The following is a 12,666-nucleotide window of genomic DNA, read 5'->3' as shown; positions in this document are numbered from 1 at the left end:
TGTAGGACCATCTGGTTCATATGTTGATGTCGGTTATCAAACTCTATTTTGGGAAAATATCCAAAGTTTTACAGATCTTTTTAATGCTAACTGGCAGCAACCTGGTCAACGCAATACTCTGGCTCCTGAAAGAAATGTTCTTTCACCTGTAATATTTCCTGGTTATTCAGATGAGCAACAAGAGAGGAGTGAAGAAATTGTTGATGCTCCGGTAGTGCGTAGAGGACAACGTAGATATAGGCCACCTGCTTGTGGAACCGGTGGTCATTTTTATAACTGTAATTGTCATGAACAATCATGATATACATTGTTGTTTTGTAATTTGATAGAAATATTAATTTTTCAGTTTAGAGTTAATGTATTTGTTTATTGACATTTAAAGATATGTTATCTATTAGTTCATGCAATTGATTAGTAATAAATATTATAAAAAATACATAAATGCATTCAAACCAATATCAAATACATATCTTATTCAAATGCATACATTATTTAACCAAAATTACCAAACACATATGTTATTTAGAAACATTTTTTTATTCTACACTTTTCGTCACGCCTTCGCATACCACGTTCTTCCGATGTTCCTGAAATACAAAATATATATAAAAAATAAATTTAATGTAAAATATATTTCATAAAAAAATATGAAAGCGACAAATTAGATTTCCCAAAATTTCTACCTGTTCGTTCTTCGTTGTTGTCTCTCTCTTGCTACCGGTCTGTCCATCTCGTTTCTCAGTCGCTGTATCCCTACCTGCTCTTATTCTTTCACGTCTAACCGGGTTGTGTTGCAACTCAAAGGTAGGCCGATCCCAATATCGTTCATCTGTAAGAGGTTCAAATCTTTCTTCATATATTGCGAGGTACTCCGATATATTGTACCATGGATGCACAAGTGTTGTGGGATCTAACAAGTGTCATTTAGCGGTGCAAATAGCATGAGAACACGGAATGCCAAAAATTGTCCATTTACCACATGAATAATCAGTAGTTGATATTCTCACCACTTGTATGTGTTGGCCACGACTTGGTCTTCCTCCGGTCACAACCTGAGCAGTTTGCAATCGTACATCATATTTGATAACACGATGTTCACCATATTTTATTGCCCATTCCTCATATTTTCGACATGCATAATCCGACCACAGTTGATTGTCTTGAACCATACGTTGAACTTTTTTCACACGTTCAATGAAGTACCGAACGCAACTCAGAAGGGTCAAGTGTACTATTGCAGATATAGGCAGTCTACGAGCTCCCTTTAACACACTGTTTAAGCACTCGGACATGTGGGTCGTCATCACTCCACGACGCCAACCTCCGTCATGGGCCATACTCCATTTTTCCTTCGATATTCCAGCCAAATATCTGTGTGCCAAAATGTTTTTGTTCTTGATTGCCTCCATTGTTGCATCAAATTTATAAATATGATGTTGTCTCCTTGCTTCCCAGCATAAATATTTCAAATGCATGTCTTTGAACTTGGCATTAAAATTTGAGCACACGTGCCTAAAAAAAACGATGCACACCTTGTGGAGGTTTGAAATAGGGTAGATCTTCAACCGCTTGCACAATTTCCTTATGTCTATCAAAAATTAGGCACACAACATTTTCACCACATATAACATGTCGGCCAACATTCTCCAAAAACCATTTCCAGGGATCAGCTGTTTCTTCATCCACAATTGCGAAAGCCAGTGGTAGCACTTGATTGTTTGCATCCAGAGTGACATCGATCAACATTTTATGTTTGTACTTTGTGTACAATGTGTACCGTCGACACTAATGATTTTTTGACAATGTCGAAATCCATCAGTACACGGCTTGAACACCCAAAAATAATAGTTCAACGTTTTTATTTCTTCATTGTTTTTGAGATGCTTCCAGTCGACAATTGTTTCAGGATTGTATTTGCAAAGAGCACTCATATATTTTAGTAGTAATTGCACAGAGCTCTCCCAGGTTCCATAAACAATTTCCACTGCGAGTTTCAAACTCTTTCATGCCTTCGTATACGAGATTTGATATTCATATTTATCTTTCACACTCTCTATTATATATTTAATCTCGTACGAAGGATCACATCGTACAATGCCCAATAGCGTATTTGCAACCATATCGCTATTCAAGTTGTGATGGTCTATGCCGACGTTGGTAGATATACCTGTATGAGGCCCACCATATTTGGTTATTTTTCAATAACCTGATTTCTCTTTGAAAGAAGATCGAAGATCTCAACGACATCTGACGGTAGAAGAATCATTTTTGCATTGTATTTTCCACAAAATGCGTGTGCTCGCAACAACACGATACTCACGCCTGGAAACTCTGACCAAATAATCCTTCACTGATGCAATCAGATCTTTCTTATCCTTGAAAACCATGTTTACACATAGTTCTCCTCTCTCCTCATTATAGTATCTTGTTCGCATGTCATGAGGTACGCCAATAGAATCAGGAATCTCTTTTCCAAAATATGTATTGAAAAAAGATGGCATATCAGAAGTGGTAGAAAGGAATGAAACAACTTACCTCTGTAATGTTTGACGAGGTGGTGGATGAGATGACATTCCATCATCAGTATTTGCATGAATATTCACATGTTCATCATCATTCACATCTTCCATATCGTCATCATCATCTTCCTCAGACTCCACGTATGACATTTTTGGCTTTGTATCGCTTCTCTGAACATCTTCGTTTTCACTTCTAGAATCATCAACGCATGGCGCAAAATTTGAATTTTTGTTGTACCAGCATTTTTTTCCCAACCACGTATCGTTTGTGGCCAACTTGCAAGATCAGGTTCGGATGTGCCAGCGATATATTGATCTTACGATCCATTTTCAGGATACATATACATGTTGTTCATTCCTTCAGTGATGTGTAAAATATCTGATTCTTGGTCGACATGACCAACGCGATGGTCAATTTGGTTTGCTTCGACGTACAAATGCAATATACATATATTGAGAGATTGCATCATAAACTCCAGAGCGTCATCATCGACAAGATTGACTTGAATTTCATGCCAAGATGAATTTTCCATGAAGGAATATTTCTTTGAAATTTGAGAGTAAAATTCATTGGATCAGTCATCAACATTTGATGCACAGCTTCAACCAACTCGAACAGAGTAATAGATCGTAATACTCACATCGGTCTAGTATAAGGGATACTATAGATAACCGATCCATTATCCACAACAACATGACCACCAAAATATAAAAAATATATCAATGTTTTCCATTCTCGATATGAATTTTCGGATATAAAAATGAAAAACAGATAAGAAAACGAGAAAGATTAAAGGAAGAAATATTTGTTGAATGATATTCCCGAATGAGATTTGTGCACACATATAGTCGATATAATTACGCGTGCATTAAATTATTTGCGCGTCAACACTGTGTTTTCCGCGTCAATAAAGCTAACACGTCTTTTGAATGCATGTGAATTTAGTTAATATTTCTTTTTCAGCGTCCTTCACCATCAATTTAAAAATGAAATTAAAGGGATCGGATATCCATCGCCATCGTGCGCACAATGAAAAAATTGGTGGGAGAGGGTGGAGCGACACGTAGGGGTGGGGCGGGTGAAGTGGCAAGGGACGCTACCAGTATCCGCTCCTAGTGGCAGTGTAGGCGTCTACGTTACCTGACAGCGGACGCTCGTTTATTTTTTCGAGCGTACGATGTCAGTAACAACATTTTACATTAATTTTGAAATAATTTGTGTTCCGCATTATTTTTGAAATCGAATTTTTTTTTAAATTAAAAATTAAAAAACCCAAAACAATATATATCAATACATTACCGAAATTTTGATATACTGTAAAATTTCGGTATATTAATTATATGTATAAAAAATTTCGATACGATATACGATACGAGATATATGATATTCGGTACGATACGATATTTCACCCTAGCCAAATCCCAGGTCTCCATCTTGGATAGGCGGTCAAAACAAACTTCAAATGAGGTATAATCCACGGAACACTGGACATCGCTCAAGGTGATGAAACACTACACACTTCACATACATTTTGTAACTTGTCATTGATCCATTATAAATTCGGCCAGTTAAACTCTCGAATCATTTTCTATTTAGAGGTCATTCTGGGGACAACAATATCGACTGGAAAAAAACCATTTATTATATTCATCGTCAAACATGAATTTTTATCAGAACTTGTATACATAAATCCTATTTCTTTAAGCGATTGCACCTTCTTGGTCCACCTCCAGCTAAATTACATCATTTTGGGAAGAAAAACTTTGCTCATTTGTTTTTATTATTTCTTGGTCAAAACATACATCACTACGCGTGAACTGCAGTAATCCGAATGCCACTGTTCTTGGTCTATACGGCCAACCATAAAATCTTTTGTCGCTGCTTCTAGGAAATATTCGAGGATAGCATCTGTCACATGAGACGCGTGAATAAAAATTTGTGTAAAAGCACTTGCGATAACCAAGAAAATAATTATATACCATTTCGAAGTTCTCCGGCCAAAATTATAGTAGTTTGTCTCCCACATAGTTCTACAAGTGTTTCCATCAAATCCATTACTGCTTCTTCACTGTATACTACATCCGAGCCAAGCACTGCAATTTTTGTTCTGCATTAGTATAATGTATTTCAAGAAAACCACGGGAGTATCGAAGTCAGTCGGAAACAAATCAATAGACTCGATCAAACTAGTTCAAATTATTGTATTTGACCAAAGCTCAAACATGTTCGAAAATATTTTGAATCAAAATTACTTTTTCAATATGAGCAAATTTCGAGCATTAATGTATTAACCATTTATATAATAATATAAAGCATGAGTTATCAAGCTTAAACTTTCAATGAGTAGAACTAGGGGTACCTGTTCGTGAGCTTTACGAGCATGCTCGATAAATATTTGATTCGTATTCGAGCTTATCGAACTCGAGTCGAATTCGAACATGTTCGAACTTTTTTTCGAGCCGAGCTCGAGCCGAAATTATACTGTTCGATAGTTCACGAATAGTTAGCGAACCTTAATATTTAATTAATATAATATAATTATATAATAAATATATATACATTTCGAACTTTTTTCGAACATTTCGAGCTTTTCGAACCATAATATCCGAATAGTTCACGAATAGGTTCGAATATTTTGAGCCGAACTCGAACTCGAACTTCATTTCGAGCCGAGCTCGAGCCAAAATATTTGAAATTATCGAACTTCGAATCGAGCTCGAACTCGAATATACTCTTATCGAGCCGAATTCGAGCCTTAAAATTTTACCATTATTCGGCTCGATTCGGTTCGTTTGCACCCCTAAGTGGAACTAACATAAAAGATTAAAAATAACGAACCCAAAATTTTTTTATGTATCGAGCTTTGGACTTACTGATAAATTCAACCTCAACCTCAACCTCAACCTCAACCTCAACCTCAACCATGAATGATGAATATATAAATTGTCATGGGGCCACGAACATCCTTCTTAGACTAAACCTTGAATACGAATTTATAACTGATATTTGTTTCACTTATGCCCCTGTTAAACACTACTAAATGATGTTTCTTCCAAAATAATTATCGCAGAAATCAAAGGTTCACACCCTACTCTTTACCATAATCAGGGCAAGGGTTTGTCAAATCTGGGTCCAGGTAGTCTCCCCATGTTAGTTCTTCCACCTTTGCTGTCCCTCGCACGTCACCATATAGATTGGTGTTAACATTCTTTTTTAATAACTTCAGCCGATCAGGCAGGTCGGTCAGAACCACTTGAGCACCCAGTAAAGCTGCAATGCAACTGAAAGATGTGTGTGAGAAAAATCTCTTTTCAATTCCAGATCAATAAATTACAGCCACCCCTAGAAATATATACAATTCAACACTCTACCCTACATCTCTAATAAAAATCAGAGAGTAGGAGCTCAACTTTGCGTTGTTCAAGCAATACGAAGTGCAACCGACATCGAGTTCAAGAGTGGAAAGTTCATTATCCAAAAATTAAATGAGAAAAAAAATCGGTATGGAAACGGGGAAAGTCTAAATAAGCCAGCTTACACAAACAAGATAAACAATTAATAATAACTGACAGTTACCCAACAAATCCACAGCCTGAGCCCAACTCAATGACTTTCTTATCCTGAAGAGTAATTGTCTTGATCTCCACAGAATGCTCTAAGAATTTTCCTAGAACTATGCCGCTGTCCCACATCACTGCACCAGTAACTCCAGGAGTTCCCTGTATTTCAAAAGAAAACCGATGTCATATTGTTGATCGAGAGAATATGTGACCATATGACAGTTGACAACAAGTTTTGTGTCATGGGCTCGGCCTAGAGACATAGTTAACAAGGCATGCGCACATGGGAAATTCAGAGAAGGCAACAAGAAGTTTTAGAGTCATGGATTCTTACTTTTGTTACGTTTAAATTTTAGGACTTTGGTTTATCTTGTGATTTTTTCCTCATCTTAGGTTTGGTTGGTCTTACCTTGACTGTTTATTGAGTTCTTGACAAAGAGTCTGTTGGAACACTTAATTTTGATGTTAAATCTCTCATAAGAAAAAATTGACATAAAGGCAAAACCGAAAAATATACTTTAAGACAACTGTCCATAAGCGTAACTGGATATACACAACTGAACTAGACGACTGAAATATTCTGAAGACCGTAACTGGAAGCAGTTGAAATTTGACGACTACAAACCACGAGTCCACGACTGAACGTACCTCTTTGACTGAACCATAACTGGATGTTATTCTCGACTGGTCAAGAATTATCAACTGAGAGACAACAACTGAATTATAGGATAACTGACGCACTTTAAAGCATATTCAAGAATGTCAGTCAAGGCCACCAGCAATCTCAGCATAATCAGACGGAGACAGAATTGGCAGTTAACACCTTTTTGGATAAAGTTTTCCGTACACCGTAGACGCCGCAACAGTATCTACGGACCAACTTTTGTACTATCCGTCAGAGAATGTCTACGTGGACAAACAAACAATGTAACGGATATTTTTATTAGGAACGAATCTTTTTCAAATCATTTATGACCGTTGCAGCCGATTTTGAAGATCAGTTGAGGAACTATTTCGCACTCTTTGAACTCTGAAGCATTCAGTCGTACATTCTAGCTTTCAAGTATTCAACATACATACTGATTACACTCAAGAAGCACACTCTCAAACTATTCTATCTGACAATTGAAGGATCAGTTTGTGCTTAGTATTCAATTGTAATCTTTGTTTTTGTATTAGGCCTGTTATTTGTAATAAGTTGAGATACCATGAGTTTCAGTTTTGGCAGTGTTAAGTCCAAGTCTGAATCAGGGTTTTGCAATTTTTGTAACACTAGTCTTCTAGTGAAATCCTTCCAATCTTGAAAGAAAGGGTGACGTTGGAGCAGTTGAGTCTCCGAATATCCAGAAACAATTCTTGTCTTCTCTTTTTTCTTCTTCAGTTGTCACACATATTTCTGTTTAACCAAGTTAGCTCACAAGTATTCTAATCCATCAGTTGACCTTATTATGCACATATTCTTGTTGTTCAACTGATATCTACAGCCGACAAGGATAGAGTTCAATTGCCAATCCAACTGAATTCAAATTTGAAGGAGAATTTTTAGCGAGTGTATTCACCCCCTCTACACACTCAACTGATCCCAACAGAGTCATTTTTTTATGTATAAATAGGGCTATTGGTGATGAATAAAAATAACTTGATAATTTTTCCATAACCAAGAGTTATAATATCGCAGGGTTCTCTTTAATGAGCCCCAAACACCGTTCACCATAGGCAAACAAGATCGAAGCTATCTGTAAGCTTAAAAAATCTCTTTATGGCTTAAAACAATATCCTCGAGCGTTGTTTGACAGGTTCTCAAAGGTTATCAAGTGGTTTGGTTACAAACAAGGACAGACGGGCCATACATTGTTTGTGAGACACTCTGAAGTCAGGAAAATCACCATTGTCATAGTCAACGTCGATGATATTATCATCACTGGAGATGACGACGAAGAAATGAAAAAAAAATCAAATCAATGATGGCAAAAGAATTTGAAGTCAAGGACCTCGGAGCATTGAATATTTCTTAGGAATGGTGATTGCTAGAGGTAAAAAAGGAATTTCAGTTTCTCAAAGAAAATACACCTTGGATCTCTTGGAAGAAACAGGGATAATGGGATGTAAACCAAGCAAGACTCCGATTGAACTTGGCAACAAATAAAAGATGCTTGAAGAAGGAACGGTTGATAAAGGGAATTATCAACACCTTGTTGGAAGACTCATCTACCTTTCACATACAAGGCCGGATATCGCATTTGAAGTCAGTTTGGTCGGCCAATACATGCATTCTCCATGTCAAGGACATCTTAATGCTGTGTACCGCATTCTGAAATACTTGAAGCAAACACCGGGTAAGGGGCTATTCTTTGCTAAGACTAATGATAGGAGTCTAAAAAGATTTACAGATGCAGATTGGACTGGTTCTATTGATGACCGAAAATCAACATCTAGGTATTGTAAGGTGCTGTGGGGAAACTTGGTGACATGGCGTAGCAAGAAACAGTCTGTTGTGGCTAGGAGTAGTGCAAAAGCAGAATTCAGGGCCATGTCTCATGGGATATGTGAACTTATTTGGATTAAGAGAGTATTGGGAGAGTTAAAGATAGATTTGACAATCCTATGAAACTCTAATGTGATAACAAGTCCACTATCATGATAGCTCGCAACCTAGTTCATCATGATCGTAGTAGATCGACACTTTATCAAAGAAAAATTAAAGGAAGGCATGGTTGTCATCGAATATGTTTCTACTTCTCAACAACCTGCAGATCTACTCACCAAAGGACTGACAAAACAAACTCTTAATTTCTTGCTCACAAGCTTGCCTCATTAACATCTATAGCCCAGCTTGAGGGGGAAGTGAAGAAATATTTATTTGATCAGATCAAATCTTTTTATTTTTGATAGAATCTTTTTTATATTTGGTAGGATGGTAAATATATATAGATTGATTTCTGCATAGATATAGATTGATCCTTATACAAAAAATCATGGTATTTTGATTTGTATTCTGAAAATATTAAAGAGGTTGTAATCCAAGGTTTATCGTACATAATTAATAAAAATAGTTATTCTTTTTTTTCATAATCGTAACTTGGGATTTTTCCAATTTTATTTTGGTAATTCAGTATTGTCGTTCAACTTCAAGGTGGTTGGCAGAATAACGCTTAACCTAAGGTCCTCAGTGCAATTTTTTTCTCTCCATCCCATGCTATACGAAGCTCGTCCTCCAGACATATGTTGTTACCGTCCAGCTCGTAATTATCTCTTTCTAGCTTGAGGATTCTTTCCTTCAGTGCCTCGTATGCCGAATTTCAGCTTTCAATTGTTTTTGGAGTGCAGAGATGATAGGTTGGTCATCCATGTCCTATACTAATAATATGAAATCACATTTTTGCTATTTTTGGAAAGTTTTGAATGGCCTTTATTTTCACATAGAAATCTCAAATTAAATTCCATCAACTGTTCTGTACTCCTCACAACCGTTGTTTGACACTTTATATATGATCATTGCCTTTATTGTTATTCTAAGCATTTCCATTTGATTTATTCTAGAAAATGGTTGCCCCATACTCATGCTCAAGCTGTCGTTCGCATGTGTCAACTTGTCATCAATAACCAAGCTCGTGAGATTGCAAGCCTTAAGGCTCAAATTTCTAGAAAGAAACAAGGGAAGCATGAGCTCATCGAGGAAAGGAATCTTGTCCAAATCGATGTAAAACGCCTCACTCATCATCTTGACCAAGCCGAGAGGCAGCTTGCATTAGCCCAAGACGATCAATCTCATATTGGCGCTTAGTCGCCCTTATCCGAGAGTTACTAGAGAAGATTGAGGACAAGAAAGACCTGGTGTTCTGTCTAATCACCAGCTTGAGGACCTCGCCAACAAGCAAGAACTTTACATCGCCAAACTCCATGGTGCTCGGGATAGGTTTCAGAGCAAAATAACTACTTGCACCTCGCCGTGGAGAATATGAAGGAACAAGGGAGGCGACAATGGAAGTGGTTGAAGTTGAACGACAACACGAAATCACCAAAGAAAAATTGGAGAAATCCCAAAATACGATGACAAGACTCAATCACCAAGAAGACCAGTTGAATAGAGCAGTTCACCGCCTCCAAAAGGAAGAAAGTGAACTCCAAGAAGCAGAATACCGCCAACAAAATCAGGCTTCACTCCAAGAACTGAGACACTAAGTGGACGTCCTTAATGATCAGAACACTCTTCTGAATAACTACATTGATCAACTCCAAAATGACATGATCAATTTGGCATATCTCGAGGACGACCTCAAAGAAGATCACGAGAAAAACCCTATAGAAGAGGAAGTTGTATGAGACATGGGAGATGGAGAAGTCCTAGTTCACTAGATTAGACTTCTAGTATAATAATTGATTGTAATAAAAACGTTTAAATCCATTTTCTTTAGTAATATCCACACTTTGATTGCATATTTCTTTTTTTGAAAGGTGTATTTCTTTCTTTTATGAAATCAATTAAAGTTATTTGCTTATTCCTTATTTGATTTCGTTTTGAGCCTTTAACACATCATGCCATTTTCCTTCACACGTCCTAGAAAACTTTATACTTATAGGAAATGGCCGACAGACCACCGAGAAATAACCGCAATCGCAACAACAATAATCATGATGATGAGAATCTACCATTAGCACTGAAACTAACTTCAAGCTCTGTGAGAAATAAACAAGCACAAACACTCAGTCTTCTTAAGGAGGACAAAAATTCAAGAGACCGAATCAGTCAAGTGGATCATTCAAAGGAACATTTTCCGCCATGACTTACCAACTTGCGACAATCTAGTGAATGTCGTAGGAAGTCTGGTGCTTGCTTCGAGCATGGGAAGTTAGGACATCGGATTGTTGATTGCCTTGAGAACAAGGATAAGCGGACATGGCCGAGTTCTGGTGCTACACAGAACAGACCAAAGGAGAACAAGCCCAACACTTGAGCGCTTACCCTAACCCAAAATGAGGCGGTCAATGCAAATGACGTTGCGGCAGGTATTGTTCGAATAACTAAAATGTTTGCTTATGTTTTGTTTGAGTACATTGCTACTCACTCGTCTATATCTAAAAGATTCCCTATTAAGTTAGAACTTGAATATGAAACACTTAATGAACCATTAAGAGTACCAATATCTGCTAACTAGACAATCGAAACACAAAGTACACCGGAACTGCAATGTTATTGTCAATGAACAAACCTTCGAAGTAGAACTCGTTCAAGTCGATATGGTGGAGTTCGGAACCATCCTCGGAATTGCTTGGTTAACCAAAAATAATGCCTTGGTGGATTGTCGAAGAAAGAATGTTAAGCTTTCGAGTAGCAAACAAAGAAGAAATAGTCTATCATGACAAATCCAAGGAACAAAAATCTCTCCTATTTGCATCCCCAGACTTGGAAGGTCATGAAATGCAAGGTCATGAAATGCGGTGAAGTAATTTACCTGACAATGATAATCGAGGTAAAATAGGAAACTACACCAAATCACTACAAATCATTTTGTTCATCTAAATTTCACTATTACAACTTCATAAACTAAACTTTCGATGTGCAATATTTTCTTGTCCTAGCATTTATTAAAAAACATAAATTTATTATAATAATTAAATTCATAAACAATGATGAGATGCATTTTAAAAATTTATTATTTTCCAACGTATTTAGAGTGATACTAAAGTTTGGTCTTTTTAATATAAACTATAATCTACTATTATACTTGCGAGTTTGTGAAAAATAACAAACACGATTACACAAATTTTGAGATGAAAATTGACAAATGCGTCATCTAAGGTTATAATTTGTTCGATTTGTGTAAGTAAACTAACTATTTATTTGATACCGACAATATAACTCCCAATCTGCAAGCTTTGCGTGAGATACTTGTAAAATATTTCATAAATAGTGGAAGAGAAAATACAAAAACTCCTACGAGACACATCTTCAACCCAACCCGAGCTATGAAAAATATTTTTTTTTTTATCTTTAAAAGTATTAATTTTGTGAGACAATACCCACTATTTTTAAAAAATGCATCGTATATGTTTAGGATCTATCCGTAACACAGCAAAAGTACAATACAATGCTGCGTAACTTACAACAGATACCTTCTCCTCAAATGCGATTAAAGAAAAGCATTGAATCAGTTACACAATCTTTAAGCAATGGTGACACACAGCAGCTCAACATAGAAAGAAACTAAAATAATTAAAGTTGCACGCACCAGAGAAGAAGGGGACTGGTGGATGGAGAGTGAGCGACCGCAGGCATCGACATGGAGCTGCAGAGATGACTGTTTGACGAAGGCGTTGTGCTTCGAGAAAATTGGCTGTTGAATTCCCCAAAGAAGCATTATTTCTGATTGCACATCGGAATCTGTACCACCGCCATTAATCAGTCTCACTTTCCCCTTGTATAAGCCCAGCCCAGCCACTACGTTTTCCGCCTCATTCTCCGCCGCTCTTCCGGCCATAACCAATACGGTGTTTTCATTACCCCTAATAATGGCAATTGGTATATATATTTTTCTTTTTTTCTTTTTTTTTTTAAAAAGGTATATATATATTATTGTGAATAATC

At 36.8% G+C, this 12,666-nt stretch overlaps 1 protein-coding gene across 1 annotated transcript; it reads right to left on the bottom strand.

Annotated features, from left to right (window-relative positions):
• Positions 1-3,943: 3,943 nt before the first annotated feature.
• On the bottom strand, positions 3,944-12,560 carry LOC140875596 (uncharacterized). Its single transcript, XM_073279321.1, has 5 exons — positions 12,311-12,560; positions 6,097-6,239; positions 5,620-5,801; positions 4,500-4,613; positions 3,944-4,428 (listed from the first exon to the last, which is right to left on the bottom strand). Exons 1-5 carry the CDS (start codon positions 12,557-12,559, stop codon positions 4,301-4,303), a joined length of 816 nt encoding a protein of 271 aa, XP_073135422.1. The 5' UTR covers position 12,560; the 3' UTR covers positions 3,944-4,300.
• Positions 12,561-12,666: the final 106 nt, after the last annotated feature.

Source organism: Henckelia pumila, chromosome 1, assembly GCF_033568475.1.
Source record: "Henckelia pumila isolate YLH828 chromosome 1, ASM3356847v2, whole genome shotgun sequence".
In the NCBI taxonomy this organism is placed as follows: Eukaryota; Viridiplantae; Streptophyta; class Magnoliopsida; order Lamiales; family Gesneriaceae; genus Henckelia; species Henckelia pumila.
The sequence above is the reverse complement of the archived record's forward strand: the minus strand, read 5'-3'. Positions and strand labels throughout refer to the sequence as shown.

Bases quoted from the DNA above. Each gene is read 5' to 3' on its own strand.
- LOC140875596 (XM_073279321.1), bottom strand. From the start codon at position 12,559: ATGGCCGGAAGAGCGGCGGAGAATGAGGCGGAAAACGTAGTGGCTGGG. The intron at 6,240-12,310 runs GTGCGTGCAACT...TTTGAAATACAG, and splicing joins ACCAGTCCCCTTCTTCTCTG to GGAACTCCTGGAGTTACTGG. The intron at 4,429-4,499 runs GTATATAATTAT...CTCATGTGACAG, and splicing joins GGCCGGAGAACTTCGAAATG to ATGCTATCCTCGAATATTTC.